Source organism: Sminthopsis crassicaudata, chromosome 2, assembly GCF_048593235.1.
Source record: "Sminthopsis crassicaudata isolate SCR6 chromosome 2, ASM4859323v1, whole genome shotgun sequence".
Lineage (NCBI taxonomy): Eukaryota > Metazoa > Chordata > Mammalia > Dasyuromorphia > Dasyuridae > Sminthopsis > Sminthopsis crassicaudata.
This window is the reverse complement of record NC_133618.1, coordinates 399,518,591-399,532,315: the sequence shown is the minus strand read 5'-3', so window position 1 is coordinate 399,532,315 and position 13,725 is coordinate 399,518,591. Positions and strand designations below refer to the sequence as shown.

Here is a 13,725-nt window from a genome sequence, read left to right as displayed (position 1 = left end):
CTTCCTTCCTTCCTTCCTTCCTTCCTTCCTTCCCCTTTATTCCTTCTTTCCTTGCTTCTCCTCCTTCTTCTATCCTGTACTATTCTCTTCTTTTCTCTCCACTGTTTCTGATTGTCTCTCTCTGTTTCTCCCTCTCTGTCTCTTTTATCTGTGTATAGAATTCCTAGAACAAACATGTTCTCTACCAACAGATGACCAACTCTCTTGAATCTAAGCTGTAGAAAGAAACCTGAGGCATGAGGAAGCCGCAAGGCTTGGCATTGTGACATAGCTAGCACATGGCGGAGGCAGGATTTGAATTCAGGTTTTCATTCTTCAAGGTCATGGCACTGCATCACTGTATCACATCGGTTTTATCCCATCTATATCAGATTTTTGTACATAGTTATTTGGATGTTGTATCCTCAGTTAGAGTGTAGTTTCTAGAGCCACAGGTACTTTTGTTGAGGTGGGGCAGAAGGTATTATTTATATCCATGGGGTTTAACATAGTACTAACACATAGTAGGCTCTTAATGATTGTTTTTGGTGTTGACTTTACAAATGAGGAAAATGAAGTTCAGAGAAATGTAATAGTTAAAGGTAAACAACTAATGAGAAATAGAGCACACACGCAAGCTAAATCTTCTGAATCCAAATCCAATGTTGTTTCCATAACCCTATGCTGCCTCTATAATATTCTTGGAGACCTTCCTTTTCCAAGGATTTGGAACAAAGTTTATTTAGATTATTTGTAAACTCTTCAGCTAGTCCAAATTGATTTCTAGATTAAAAAAAAGACTGAGTTTTTCTCCCCTACATTTATTCAGTAAAATCATATTAAGATCAAACTGGGCATACCGTTTGATCCAGCAGTGTTACTATTGGGCTTATATCCCAAAGAGATATTAAAGAAGATGAAGGGACCTGTATGTGCAAAAATGTTTGTGGCAGCTCTTTTTCTAGCTAGTGGCTAGAAACTGGAAGCTGAATGGATGCCCATCAATTGGAGAATGGTTGGGTAAATTGTGGTATATGAAGGTTATGGAATATTATTGTTCTGTAAAAAAAGACCAACAGGATGAATACAGAGAGGCCTGGAGAGACTTACATCAACTGATGCTGAGTGAAATGAGCAGAACCAGGAGATCATTGTACACTTCAACAACAATACTGTATGAGGATGTATTCTGATGGACGTGGCCATCTTCAACAATGAGAGGATCCATATCAGTTCCAGTTGATCAGTAATGAACAGAACCAGCTACACCCAGCAAAAGAACACTGGGAAATGAGTATAAACAAAAATATAGCATTTACACTATTTCTCTTGTTTGCTTGCACTTTTGTTTTTCTTCTCAGGTTATTTTTACCTTCTTTCTAAATCCGATTTTTCTTAGGCATTAAGATAACTGTATAAATATTGTATTTAATGTATAATTTAACATATTTAACATGTATAGGACTATCTGGCATTTAGGGAGGGGGTGGAGGGAAGCAGGGGAAAAGTTGGAACAGAAGTTTTTGCAAGGGTCAATGTTGAAAAGTTACCCATGAATATGTTTTGTCAATAAAAAGCTATAATTAAAAAAACATATTAACTGTCCTGGGCCATCCATCTTATCTATAAAATAGGGGTAATAATAAAACCTACCTTTGTTGTAAATTAAATGAGATAATTTTAAAATGATTAGCACAGTGCCTGATACATACAAGGTACAATATAAATGTTTCCTTCTTTTCTTCCTTTAGATTCACTCAAATCATTTTTGTGACAGATCTAATAACAGACAGGACAGAGAGATATCTACTTATTCCTACATTTTGATACTTTCCTTCCTCTTTTTCTTGCTTTTTGTTTTTCACTTTTTATAAACAGACGACAAAATCCTATTTTTTCAAACATCATATGTTCTTGGGAATTCAACAAATAAACCTTGGTAGAACTAGAGCATTATCATAGACAAAACTGTTACCCTAAATCATCCAAAGATAACACTGACCTACCAAAATGTAGTTATCTTTTTTTTTTTAAGTAGATGCTGCCATATTAAACACAAATAACATTCAAACTAGGTTGGAATGAAAGACTCTCAAAATATAAAGATCTAGTAGAGAAATCAAAACATAGGAACAGGATGTAGATATCATCTCCACTGTCCTGACTTCACTATCTCAAGGTGCTTTAGGTGAACCTAAAGAAGACAAGCCTAGTCAGTATTACCTTATGGACTAAGTATGTTACTGAGAGTTTATAAATAAATCATAGCTAGCTAGATAAACACTTTTATTTAATTATAAAACCCAATTTATTTTATCTTTTTTCACAACTCTCTGACAAACATTAAACATGAAAGAAAGCAAAATGGGTGCATTACTCCAGGGACATTTCTATTTGAACTTTATCAAAAAGAAACATGAGAAAGAACAAAAAGGCAAAAAAAAGAATAGGGGACATATCTAGAACTTTATTGTTTACAAAGTTTGGTGGTAGTATCTCTTTTGTGCTCTATAAATATATCATGAGGTGAGTAATAATTATTATTCCCATTTTTGCAGATGAGAAGACTGAGGTGCATGGGGGTTAAGTGCATTTGCCAAGATTTCTAAACTTATCATTTGCAGAGTTGGGATTTAAATTTTAGGTCTTTTGACTTCAAATCCAGTATTCTTCCTACAACTTTAATTGTACATAGGAAAAATAGGTACTTACCATGTTCTAATTTGTATTATGGATAGCTGTATGCACATCATTTTGTGAGATCACAAAAGGCAAGAACTATGTATTATTGTGTATTCATTGTATCCCTTAGAACTTAGCACATTATATATATATATATATATATATATATATATATATATATATATATATATATATATATATATGTATATGTTGACTTTTTTTTTTTTCGAATTGGTATAACAATATCACCTCACATTTACAAAGAATGTAAGCAGCTTCAAGGACTATTTGAGTAATCTTAGTAGAATAGCTTCTGAAGATTTCTAACTCTGGTGGGAGTGAGGGAGAGGTGGGGGAGGAAAGACAGGTTAAGATTGCACTAAGGGGGGCAGCTAGGTGGTGCAGTGGATAGAGCACCAGCCTTGAATTCTGGAGGACCCAAGTTCAAATCTGGTCTCAGACACTTAATACTTCCTAGCTGTGTGACCCTGGGCAAGTCACTTAACCCCAGCCTAGGTGGCAGGGGGTGGGGGTGGGGAGAGATTGTACTAAGGTTTGAAAGATAACAGAACCTTAAAATAAAAAATAAAATAAAAAAATTTAAAAACCCAATAACTGAAGTAGTCATGGAAGGTGGAAACTTCATCCCCAGATTTTATATTCTTTCTATTTTTACTTCAAATACTATTTTCTCTTCTAGTATACATGTTGGTGATTAGTATTTATTTACCATTCATGATGCTATTTTAATAAAAAATTATACTTTAATAGAAATGGCATCTTGTTAATTATTTCTAATTTATTCATACCCAGTGGAAAACCCAGTCATGTGATCTTTATTTTATAATTAAAGACATTATCGATTTTGATGGCAATTGTCTGATTTGTAGGCACATGGCCAAAAGAGGTCAAACTAGTCTCAAAAGAAATACATCCTACCAATTCAACTCTCTTTCAGTGCTCCTTCACTCACCTTAGCTTTAGGATGTATCTTACAGATCGTGCACTCACTCTAACCCTTTTATTTTATTTTACAGATGAGGAAGCTCATCTAGAAAGATGAAGTACTTTGCCTAAGATCACAGAAATAATAAATAGTAGAGCTGGGATTTGAAATCCATTCTTTTGCCTTTAAATTCTGTACTCTTTCTACTATGCCATATCATTTATATCAGCATCTAATTAACCTTCAGAGATTAGTTTAGACAGAGAGAGCATCAAACTCTAATGAACTGAATTCTTTGGCTTTCAGAAATCTTATTCAGTGGGACTGCTTGTGATAAAACAGCAGATTGTTAGGTATTCTACTTAAGCACACTTTTGTTTTGTTGCTCTCATGTACCTAAACTCTTATCTTCAGAAAGTGGGGGAAGCAAGCCCCCTCAGTGTCTCTGAAAGAAAAGAGTCCTCTAACTGCTTTATGTATACAACTTTCTTTGCTGATTTACAGATAGCATAGAGAAGAAGAGTTAGACTCAGAATGGACTAGTTTCTGTCCTAAGTTCAACAGAAACAACCTAGCAAAGCCATGTCAGCTGGTACAGCCTTTTAGAAAATCTTTTTAAGTTGAAAGGTCCTCAGAGTCTAGCCCATTACTAAATAACTTAGTCAACCTCTAGTCACCACTTGAAGGCTTGCAATGTTGGGGGACTTGACTGCCTGATTCATTTTATTTCACTTTGGGATGTCTGATGTACAATATCTTTATCAGTCTTACTCTGGGCTCTGGGAGGGAGGGAAAGAGAAAGGACAGACCTTTAAAGCTTCATTCTATTGTGGAGAGGACATGACTATCCAGAAGCAATCAGCAACAATACAAAGAACCAAATGTGGGTATTTTGCTTCTCAGTAACATGAATGGTTCATGAAGGAGCACTGATTAGGAAATGGACACTTTAAAAATCATTTTGAAGATTTTACCCTGCAAAAATAAAGACATTTGCATTTCCCAAGCTGATTAGCCGCCATGGCATGTTTATTATGTACATTGTAGTAAACAGGGAGCTTTGTAAACCTATTCTGAATGTAGGGATACTCTGAATGTAGAGAGTTACCTAGCAGTTGAATCTCATTTTTTCCAAAAGAGATTCAAATAATGTGTTTCCACATCTGTTCACCATATTGCTGTCAAGCTAACTTTACAAAAGAAAAAAGCATCTAGGTCAGGAACTCAGAGAAAATTCATACACAAATGGGCACATGAGGAGCCAAACATGAGTCTGCCCACTAGACTGGCTGTGTATGTAAACAAAATGCAGCTGAGAAAAACTTTGCATGGGTGAGCATCCCCAACATTTGCTAAATGAAAGAATGAGTAAATGAATGAGTGGTTAAATTCATTGTTCCTCCATAGCCAGAGCTGTGTAGATGTTGCTATCATATGGGCAACAGACACAGAATTATGTTAGAAGGTCATAATATAGAATACAAAATGTTGATGCTAAAGGAAGCTGGAAACATTGAATACAAAATGTTAGAGGCATAAGGAATATGAAAGTAAAAATATATAGAATGTCAACTAGAACAGACTTCAGAGGGATTTAAGATATTTCACCTACAATGAAATGTATTGGAACATAGAATACAGAGAGTTGAAAAGGAAAGAAAGATGGGAACCCTGATTGTCAGTGCCATTAAGAATCCATGGATCTGAAAAAGTGGAATATTAGAGTTGGAAGGGGTCTTAGTATATAACAACAAGAGTGTCAGACCTGGAAGGAACTTTGGAACACAGAATATCAGAAATGAAAAGAGTCTCCAAGGCCATCTAGTCCAGCCCCCTTGTTTTAAAGAGAAGAAACTAAAACAAAAAGGAGAAGTTACATGCTCCAGTCATCCTACCTATTTAGGAATGAAATAGCCCTAAATTTGGAGTTAAAGGACTTAGGATTCAACCCAATTCCAATAATTAGTTCTTATATGGTCTTAAGAAAAATAGTTCATATGTCTGAGGGCTATAAAACTCTGCATATTCTTTGACCCAGCAATACCATTATTAGGTCTGTATCCCAAAGAGATTAACTAAACAAAAAAGAAAAGAACCTAAAAAATGCGTACAAAAATATTTATAACAGCTCTTGTTGTGGAGGCAAAGAATTGGAAATCAAGAGGATGCCTATCAACTGGAGAATGATTTTGATAGAATAGTATTTTGCTATAAAAATGACAAGTAGAAAGCTCTCACAAAAACCTGGGAAGAGCTAAATGAACTGATGAAAAGAAATGAAAAGAACCAAGAGAACATTGTACACAATAACAGCAACACTGCACAATGATAACTAAGAATGATTAGCTATTCTCAGCAATATAATAAACCAAGACAATTTCAAAGGTCTTATGATAAAAATTCTATCCATAGCCAGAGAAAGAACCGATAGATCCCAAATGCATATCAAAGATTTCTCTCTCTCTCTCTCTCTCTCTCTCTCTCTCTCTCTCTCTCTCTCTCTCTCTCTCTCTCTTTCTGTCTGTCTCTCTGTCTCTGTCTCTGTCTCTGTCTCTCTCTCTCTTTTTCTCTCTCTCTCTCCCTCTCTCTCTCTCTCTCTCTCTCTCTCTCTCTCTCTCTCTCTCTCTCTCTCTCTCTCTCTCTCTCTCTCTTTCTCTGTCTGTCTCTGTCTGTCTGTCTCTCCCTCCTCTCTCTCTCTCTCTCTCTCTCTCTCTCTCTCTCTCTCTTTCTCTCTCTCTCTCTCTCTCTCTCTCTCTCTCTCTCTTTCTCTCTCTCTCTCTCTCCCTCCTCTCTCTCTCCCTCCTCTCTCTCTCTCTCTTTCTCTGTCTCTGTCTCTCTGTCTCTATCTCTCTCTGTGTGTGTGTCTCTCTCTCTGTCTCTCTCTCTCTCTGTCTCTCTCTGTCTCTCTCTCTCTCTCCCTCCTCTCTCTCTCTCTCTTTTTCTCTCTGTCTCTCTCTCTCTTTCTCTGTCTGTTTCTCTCTGTCTCTCTCTCTCTCCCTCCTCTCTCTCTCTCTCTCTCTGTCTCTGTCTCTGTCTCTTTCTCTGTCTCTGTCTCTCTGTCTCTGTCTCTGTCTCTCTCTCTCTGTCTCTCTCTCTCTCTCTTTTCTTCTTTTTTTGGTCTGTTCTTTTACAACATGACTAATATGGAAATATGTTTTGTATGACTGCACGTGTATAACTTATATCAACTTATTTGCCTTCTCAATGAAGGGAGAAAAAAGAATTTGGAACTCAAAAATTTACTTAAAAATTAAAGCTAGAAATTGTTTTTTACAAGCAATTGGGGGGAACATTAAATAAATATAAGAAAACCCTTGGGGGGAAAAAAAGAAAAATCATTTCACCTTTCTAAACTATAGTTTCTCATCATCAGTATAGTGCAGAGCTTGATTCTCTGAATTGCCTCTCTCTAAATCTCTAATCTCATGATGAAATTGTTGAAAAAAAAAGACATAGCTCATTTCTGGTTTGGGATTGACTATGAAATAAATGACATACAGATCATCCTCTCCCTAATCTTCACTCCCCCTTCAATCTCAAGTGGTTTATTTGAATGTTTAAGTCAATCTTAAGAAGTCTAGCTTTCAAATGAGGCAGCCAGATGACTACAGAGCTAGAATTCTGGGTCTGGAAGCAGGAAGGCTTGAGTTCAAATCCCACTTCAGACACTTACAAGCTGTGTGATTTTAGGCAAGGCACTTCACCTCTGTTTGCTTCAATTTCCCCATCTATAAAATTGGGATAATAATAGCACCTATCTCCCAGGGCTCTTATGAGGATCAAATAATGTAATATTATAAAGCACTTGGCAAACAGAAGGTGTTGTATGAATGTTAACTATTATTAGCTATCAATAGGCAGGAATTTTGAGACTTGTAGCTTTTGACATTAAACCTCATAATGATGTAAACAAGTCTCCATGACATGGCTAGAAATCCCAACATGGTCATGAGTTGGTTTTTCCAGAAGATCAAAATAGTCTGAAAGCATCATCTCACTTGTCCTCAGACAGTCCCCAGGAAGTAGGTAGGTCAGCCCTTTTTAGGAGAGGAAGCATTTATGTGATAGAAAGAACTCTGTCCCAGAAATCCCAGATTCTAATCCCATCTCTACTGGTTTTTTTGGCTATATGACCATGAGCAAATCATTTTTTCTTTTCTCTCAGTCACAGTTCCCTCATCTTTAAAATGAGGTTAAGAAGTCTGCTCAGCTTATTTCACTAGTCTGTTGGGAGAGCCTAATAAGATAATAAATGGGAAAATGTGCTACCCATCATTATAATTTTACAAATGAGAGAACTGGAGCTGAAGGAAGAAAGTGATTTGTCTTAGGTCACATAGGTTGAAATGATCACTTCATGTCCTCCAGGGATCCTGATTCTTGCTTCGCTGATCTTGGAGCGGAATCCAAATCCAAATAGGTCTATATATTCACTAAGGTAAGCAATGAAAATCCACAGGCAAAAGCAAGACAAATCCAATTTTGAAAACAAGATGTTTTGCCTCTTAGTATACTAGTCGTAGACTTCACCTAATCTTAACATGGACTTAATCTAGTCACCAGGGGATGACTCCTGTTCATATTTTTATAGACCATTAATATTTACAAAACATTTTCCTTATAAACATCCTATGAGAGAGATAATCCTTTACTTAACTATTCTCAGTTTACAGATGTGGGAAACGAAGCTGATTAAGGTGAAGTGGATCTGACTGAGACTGTTCATTAAACTATAGCATGAAGGTTCCTTAGAATTGGACTTTCCTATTCAGACACCTCTTGAGACCCACAGATTCTCTTTGCCTAGAGCATAAAGTCTGACAGGGACATCCTAGGCGCAATGAAAGACATCTTCTCTACTGTAACAATTATTGCTAAAGATTTAAACCAAACATCAGCCCAAAGGTATGTTAATTAAATACTTGGCACACAACTAAGGGAATAACTCTTAGCTTCCTCAGTAAATTAAAGAGCTGAGGATTAGCAGACCCTCTGGTTCAGGAACTCGTTGACCTCTCCTGCCCGCCTCCCAAGCTCCCTTCTTTCCATTACAGAAACAGCTTTTTTTTTTTTTTTTGACAACCACATTAGCCCAATTCCACCCACCCCCATTTTTCCAGATGTTGAACAGCTGTTCCCTAAATGCATAGATTCGTTGACTCAGCTTTCAAGGCTGCCAAGCAAATTCTACTGGCACAACTGTTGTCAAATTTTACAGGTCCTGTTGAGGCCACTATTTAGATGTGAAATTCTGGATTCTTCCAAAGAAAATTATTTATAGTTTTACTAACAGGTTTTTCATCTGGCTGAGCATAGGCTGTGGTGATACCAAATCAGTTTATCCAGCTTGTCACTGGCATTCGACTCCATCACTTTCTGCATCTGTCTTCCCACTTTCTACACACTCTCTCACATTTTCTGTGTCCCTTTCTCTATCTCCCACTGTCTCTTCCAATTTGGGATCCCTCTTACTTTCTGTAATCCAAATCCTCTTTCTGCATCTTTCTCCCCATCTCTTTCTGTCCCTCTGTCTCCTTGCATGAGTCTCTTCTCTTACATCCCTTCTGAAGTCTTTATTTCTGTTCCATTTGCCTCTCCCTTTCTTCATTCTTCTCATTTTGGGTGTTCTCTCTCTGTATCCCTAGATGTTCAGGATCTCATGTTACCTCTTGGGCTATGAAACTGGTCAAATCCCTTAATCTCCCCAAACCTCAGTTCCCTCATAAAATAAAAAAAAAATGGATTTAAAGATCTCTGAAGACTTTTCCACTTTACGTAAATGGATAAGACTGGTGTGGTTACTTCTTTTTGTAGTCAAAGGACCTCGATTTAAGTCTTGACTCTGCTACTTCCTATTTGTGTGACCACTGGCTTTATTTAAACTGCCAGATGTCTGTTTAAACTGAGGGTCATGGAACTCTACAGGATTCAGCCCTGGACCTTAGAATAGCGTTCAATCTCCTTGTTCCACAGATGAAGAAACTGAGGCACAGAGAAGTAGGTGGTTCGTCCAGAGTCTCACAGCTAATTAAGTGTCTGAGGGGAGATTTTAATTCAGGGTTTTCCCACTTCAAGTATGCTACCCTATATTATGCTATTAAAAAAAAAAAACATTTATGATTCCTTCAAGTTCCCAGTCCTATGATTTCTCTTTGACAAAACTCTAGGTGTAGCTGACCTCAGCATTAGGAGAAAAACAAATTGATTAAATTTATAAATAAATACTGAGGTACTAGAGATTGGTAGGTAGTTGGTTTTTGCCTTTCTAGTGTACTTGCAGTTTAAGAAGAGAAGGCTAAATTCAAATGAATTACTAATTGGAAGAATTCTAGATGGGGTGATAAAACGTTAAACTTTCCAGGCAAGACAATTTCAAGCATTACATAGACATTTGTTAGATAAGTTAGTAATCTTTTTAGCTTAAGCTGTTACCTAGTTGGTTTAATTATAAGGGGAAGGAGATCATTTCTCTTCATTTTGCCAACTAAGGAGACACATATGTTTGTCCCAAGACTCTGTTCAACTCCTTTGTTTACATTAAGGATTTCCAGAGATCTATGAGGTCACATCGAAGAAACAGTCTCAAATTCTGTCATTTCCCCTTCATTTTGTGTGGCCTTTTTATTGGACAATTCTTCATGTAATTGCATGAATGCTCACTTCAAGATTGAAAATACTACTGAATCATGAATTTCTGCCTTCACAAGAAAAAGGCTAACTGAACAACCAATAACTATATAGGATTGGATCTATTAATTATTGGATCTATTTAATGTATAATGAAAATACTAATAATAGCTAGTTATAGAGAGATGTTTACAAATATTATCTCATTTTTTAATGAGATAATCAAAGATTCTCTTCTGAAGTATTAGGAACACATATTAAGTGTAATAGTAATACTTTGTTTTTGTGCTAATAGTTAATAGTTTCCTTGAAATAGATTATAACATAACAGCGACTTCTTAACTTTCTGGCATGGTGGGTCCCCCTCTGGCAGTCTGGGGAATCCTATAGACTCCTCAGAATAATGTTTTATTTTGAAAAATATATAGGATTACATATAATATCATAAATTATATGGGATTACATAGGAAACCAGTTATATTGAAATACCGTTATCAGAATGTATATAGGCACCTGTGTGTGTATGTGTTTGGGTATATATAAGATTTCTGGATCTCTGGCTAAAAAACTATAAAAAGTTCAACCAGATTTTGTTCACTTTGGTTTTTTTCCCAACTTTTGTAACAGCTACAGGGTTTTATATCCCTATGCCAAAATAATGGAAGCTTCTTTCAGAGTTATTCTTAGGATAAATATTAGCACCTGTAGTATAGATAACCTCTGAATTTATAAAGGCAAAGCAAACAATGGGGACAATTTTAGGCAGATTATGTTATATTGTGCCCTACAGCACAATCTGCTGGCAAAGATGGAGTTTAGCCTTGGAGCATAGTATTGTGGGAAGCATATGGTCTTCTCATTCATTCTTCATATCAAGTACTTAATGTATACTTAAGCACTTATTATGTGCAAAGCTACATGAGACACTAATACTGATGAGGTTTAGATTTGGGGAACCCAAATGAAATTAGGGTTTCTGGTGGTCAGGGAGTTACATGAGGTCTAGTGGCAGGTTTAGGGTTCAGGGAGTCAAATGGAGCTCCCCTGCAACCCCTTTGTACTCAGCACAAGGGTAGGGAGTTCTGGAATTCCCTTCTGGTGGTGCAAGAGTCCCCTGTAAAGGAATTTACAGACCCAAAAACCTAGATTGATAAAAGAGGTTTATTATGGAGATTGGAAGTAAGGTTAAAGTCTGGTTAAGGAAATAGGTGAGGTAAAGAGAACATAGCACTGGAAAGAGAGGGCTTTAGCTACAAACTGAAGGGGGCTCGTGGGTGGAGTCCCAGATTGTCTCCTCCCTGGGTTTCAGCTAGGGCTAGAATTTGAATTGAATTCCATGGGTTTCTGAACTGAGATAACACAGAAGAAACTGTGCTTTGGGGTGGAGCCCCCTCACTGAGGCAGAGTTGAAGGAGATTTTCTCCTTTAAAAATTTTCAGAGTTTTGGGGTCTCCTCTTCAATACCTTTTCAAGCTTTAGAATCTGCTTAGATATTGTTGTGATCATGGTCTACCTCTACTCTGAAGCATTGAGTGGTTCTTTTTTGTCCACTGATGAAAATTTAAGCACTTGTGTTCATCATTCGTGGCCTTCTATAATCTGACTCCAAAGCACTTGTTCAGCCTTATCTCACATTTCTCCCTTTTACTTATTCTATAGCCACATTTTGCTAGTTGCTGTCCATTCTTGTTCTATTGTCCTTTCCTGTCTCTGGACTTCATGCTTTGAACAGATATTTTCCTCTTCCCCCACTTTATTTATTTATTTTTTTTGTTCTTTATTTTCTTTTCCATTTTCTCAAGGATATTACACCACATATCCCATTGGCAATAAAGCTCATTTAATGTGTTTTATAAGCCAAAAAGTCACTCTATTTAATCAAATACAATTACAAAGTAAAAAACAGAACTACAAAATACTGTGACCTCCTTGAAACTTTCCCTGATACTTCTTTTGACCTAAGATGAAACTGATTTCTCTCCTCAAATTGTTCACAACACTTTTTGTGGAGCTTTCCTGTATTTTTTATCTCACTTTTTTCATCACAATTAGTTGTATACTTATCCTTATTTTTTATTAGATTTTAATGTCATTAAGACATTAATTAAGACATCATCTCTGCATTTTCCCCCATTTAGTGCTGAACAATTAACAATTAAGGAAAGAAAAAGAAAGGAGAAGTGAGAGATGAGGGGGGATAAAGAAAGGAAAAGGAGGAGGAAGAAATGAAAAGGTAGGGGGGGAAATTGAAAGGAAACTCAATGACACAAGAAATCTGGGAAAGTCCCCAGTGACATGACATGAAGCTAAAGGGGGTCCCCGAACACTGACTCATCATCCAGGTCACTTACAATGTTCATGAGGGTGAGAAGGTACTTCTGGACGTGTTCCTTCCCATGAAACTGAACCACAGAGTCATCCACCCCCAGAAGAACCTCGATGTTGTAGTCATCATCAGTGGCGTGCCTTCGAGATCTTCTCCTTGAGCCATTGATTCGGTCTTCCACAAGACCAAGCATACTGCTGAGGTTATCCAGGCCATGTAAGTCTGCCCCTGGAGTTAAAAACAAACACAGTTCATCAGCTGTGGCTATGCTGTGGGGCAAGGGGGAGACTGGTTGAATAGTTCACCAAAATTATCCAGTCAAAAAACCCAAAAGATTTTTAAACTAGGGGCTACTCCTTGGTGATGCAGAGGACATATGAAAAAAAAATACTGAAAACAGCTGTGGGTTTTGGCATGCTCCTATGTGGAGATTTTTTAAACAGCTAACATTTTACATTGCTGGCTTTGAAATTCCCTCCTTAGGCTCTTGACTATTTCTAACTGTATACACCAGACTGTGGCTTGGTGTGTACAGTCAGAAGTGGAGACAATGCCCATAAGCATAATCAAAAGTGGCTAGTTAATACCTGCTGTTTAAGAACCCAGGAGATAGTTAAAAATAGAAAATATTCTCTCCCTATAAATATGATGAAGTGATGGAAAGTAAACATTCAAGTAACAACATTCTTAGACTATTAATCAACATTAATGTAAATTAAACTATTGGTTCTTCTAAAATGTTATCTTTGTGCATTAACTAACAAGGTAATGTACTATTAGAGGAATCTATTTGATGAGGTTTAGATTTGGGGAACCCAAATGAAATTAGGGTTTCTGGTGGTCAGGGAATTAAATGAGGTCTAGTGGCAGATTCGGGGTTCAGGGAATCAAATGCAGCTCTCCTGCAACCCCTTGGGATTCGGCGCAAGAGTAGGGAATTTTGGGGACTCCCTTCTGGTGGTGAGAAGTTTTCTGTAAAGGAATTTACAGACCTGAAAACCTAGATTGATAAAAGAGGTTTATTATGGGGATTGGAAGTAAGGTTAAAGTCTGGTTAGGGAAATAAGTGAAGGTAAAGAGAGGATGGCACTGGAAACATTATTCCAGTGGACAGATCTATGGAAAATGGAGTTTTGCATTGAGAATGCAGTCCTCAGTGGGCAGA

General features: G+C 37.0%; 1 protein-coding gene across 2 annotated transcripts in view; it reads right to left on the bottom strand.

Annotated features, from left to right (window-relative positions):
• The window catches only part of ADAMTS2 (ADAM metallopeptidase with thrombospondin type 1 motif 2), a 445,301-nt gene that overhangs the window by 158,751 nt on the left and 272,825 nt on the right, over positions 1-13,725 (bottom strand). For both annotated transcript variants that reach the window (XM_074291805.1, XM_074291806.1), the window contains exon 4: positions 12,586-12,788. In XM_074291805.1, the coding sequence (XP_074147906.1) occupies positions 12,586-12,788 (203 nt within the window). The remainder of the gene's footprint in view (positions 1-12,585; positions 12,789-13,725) is intronic.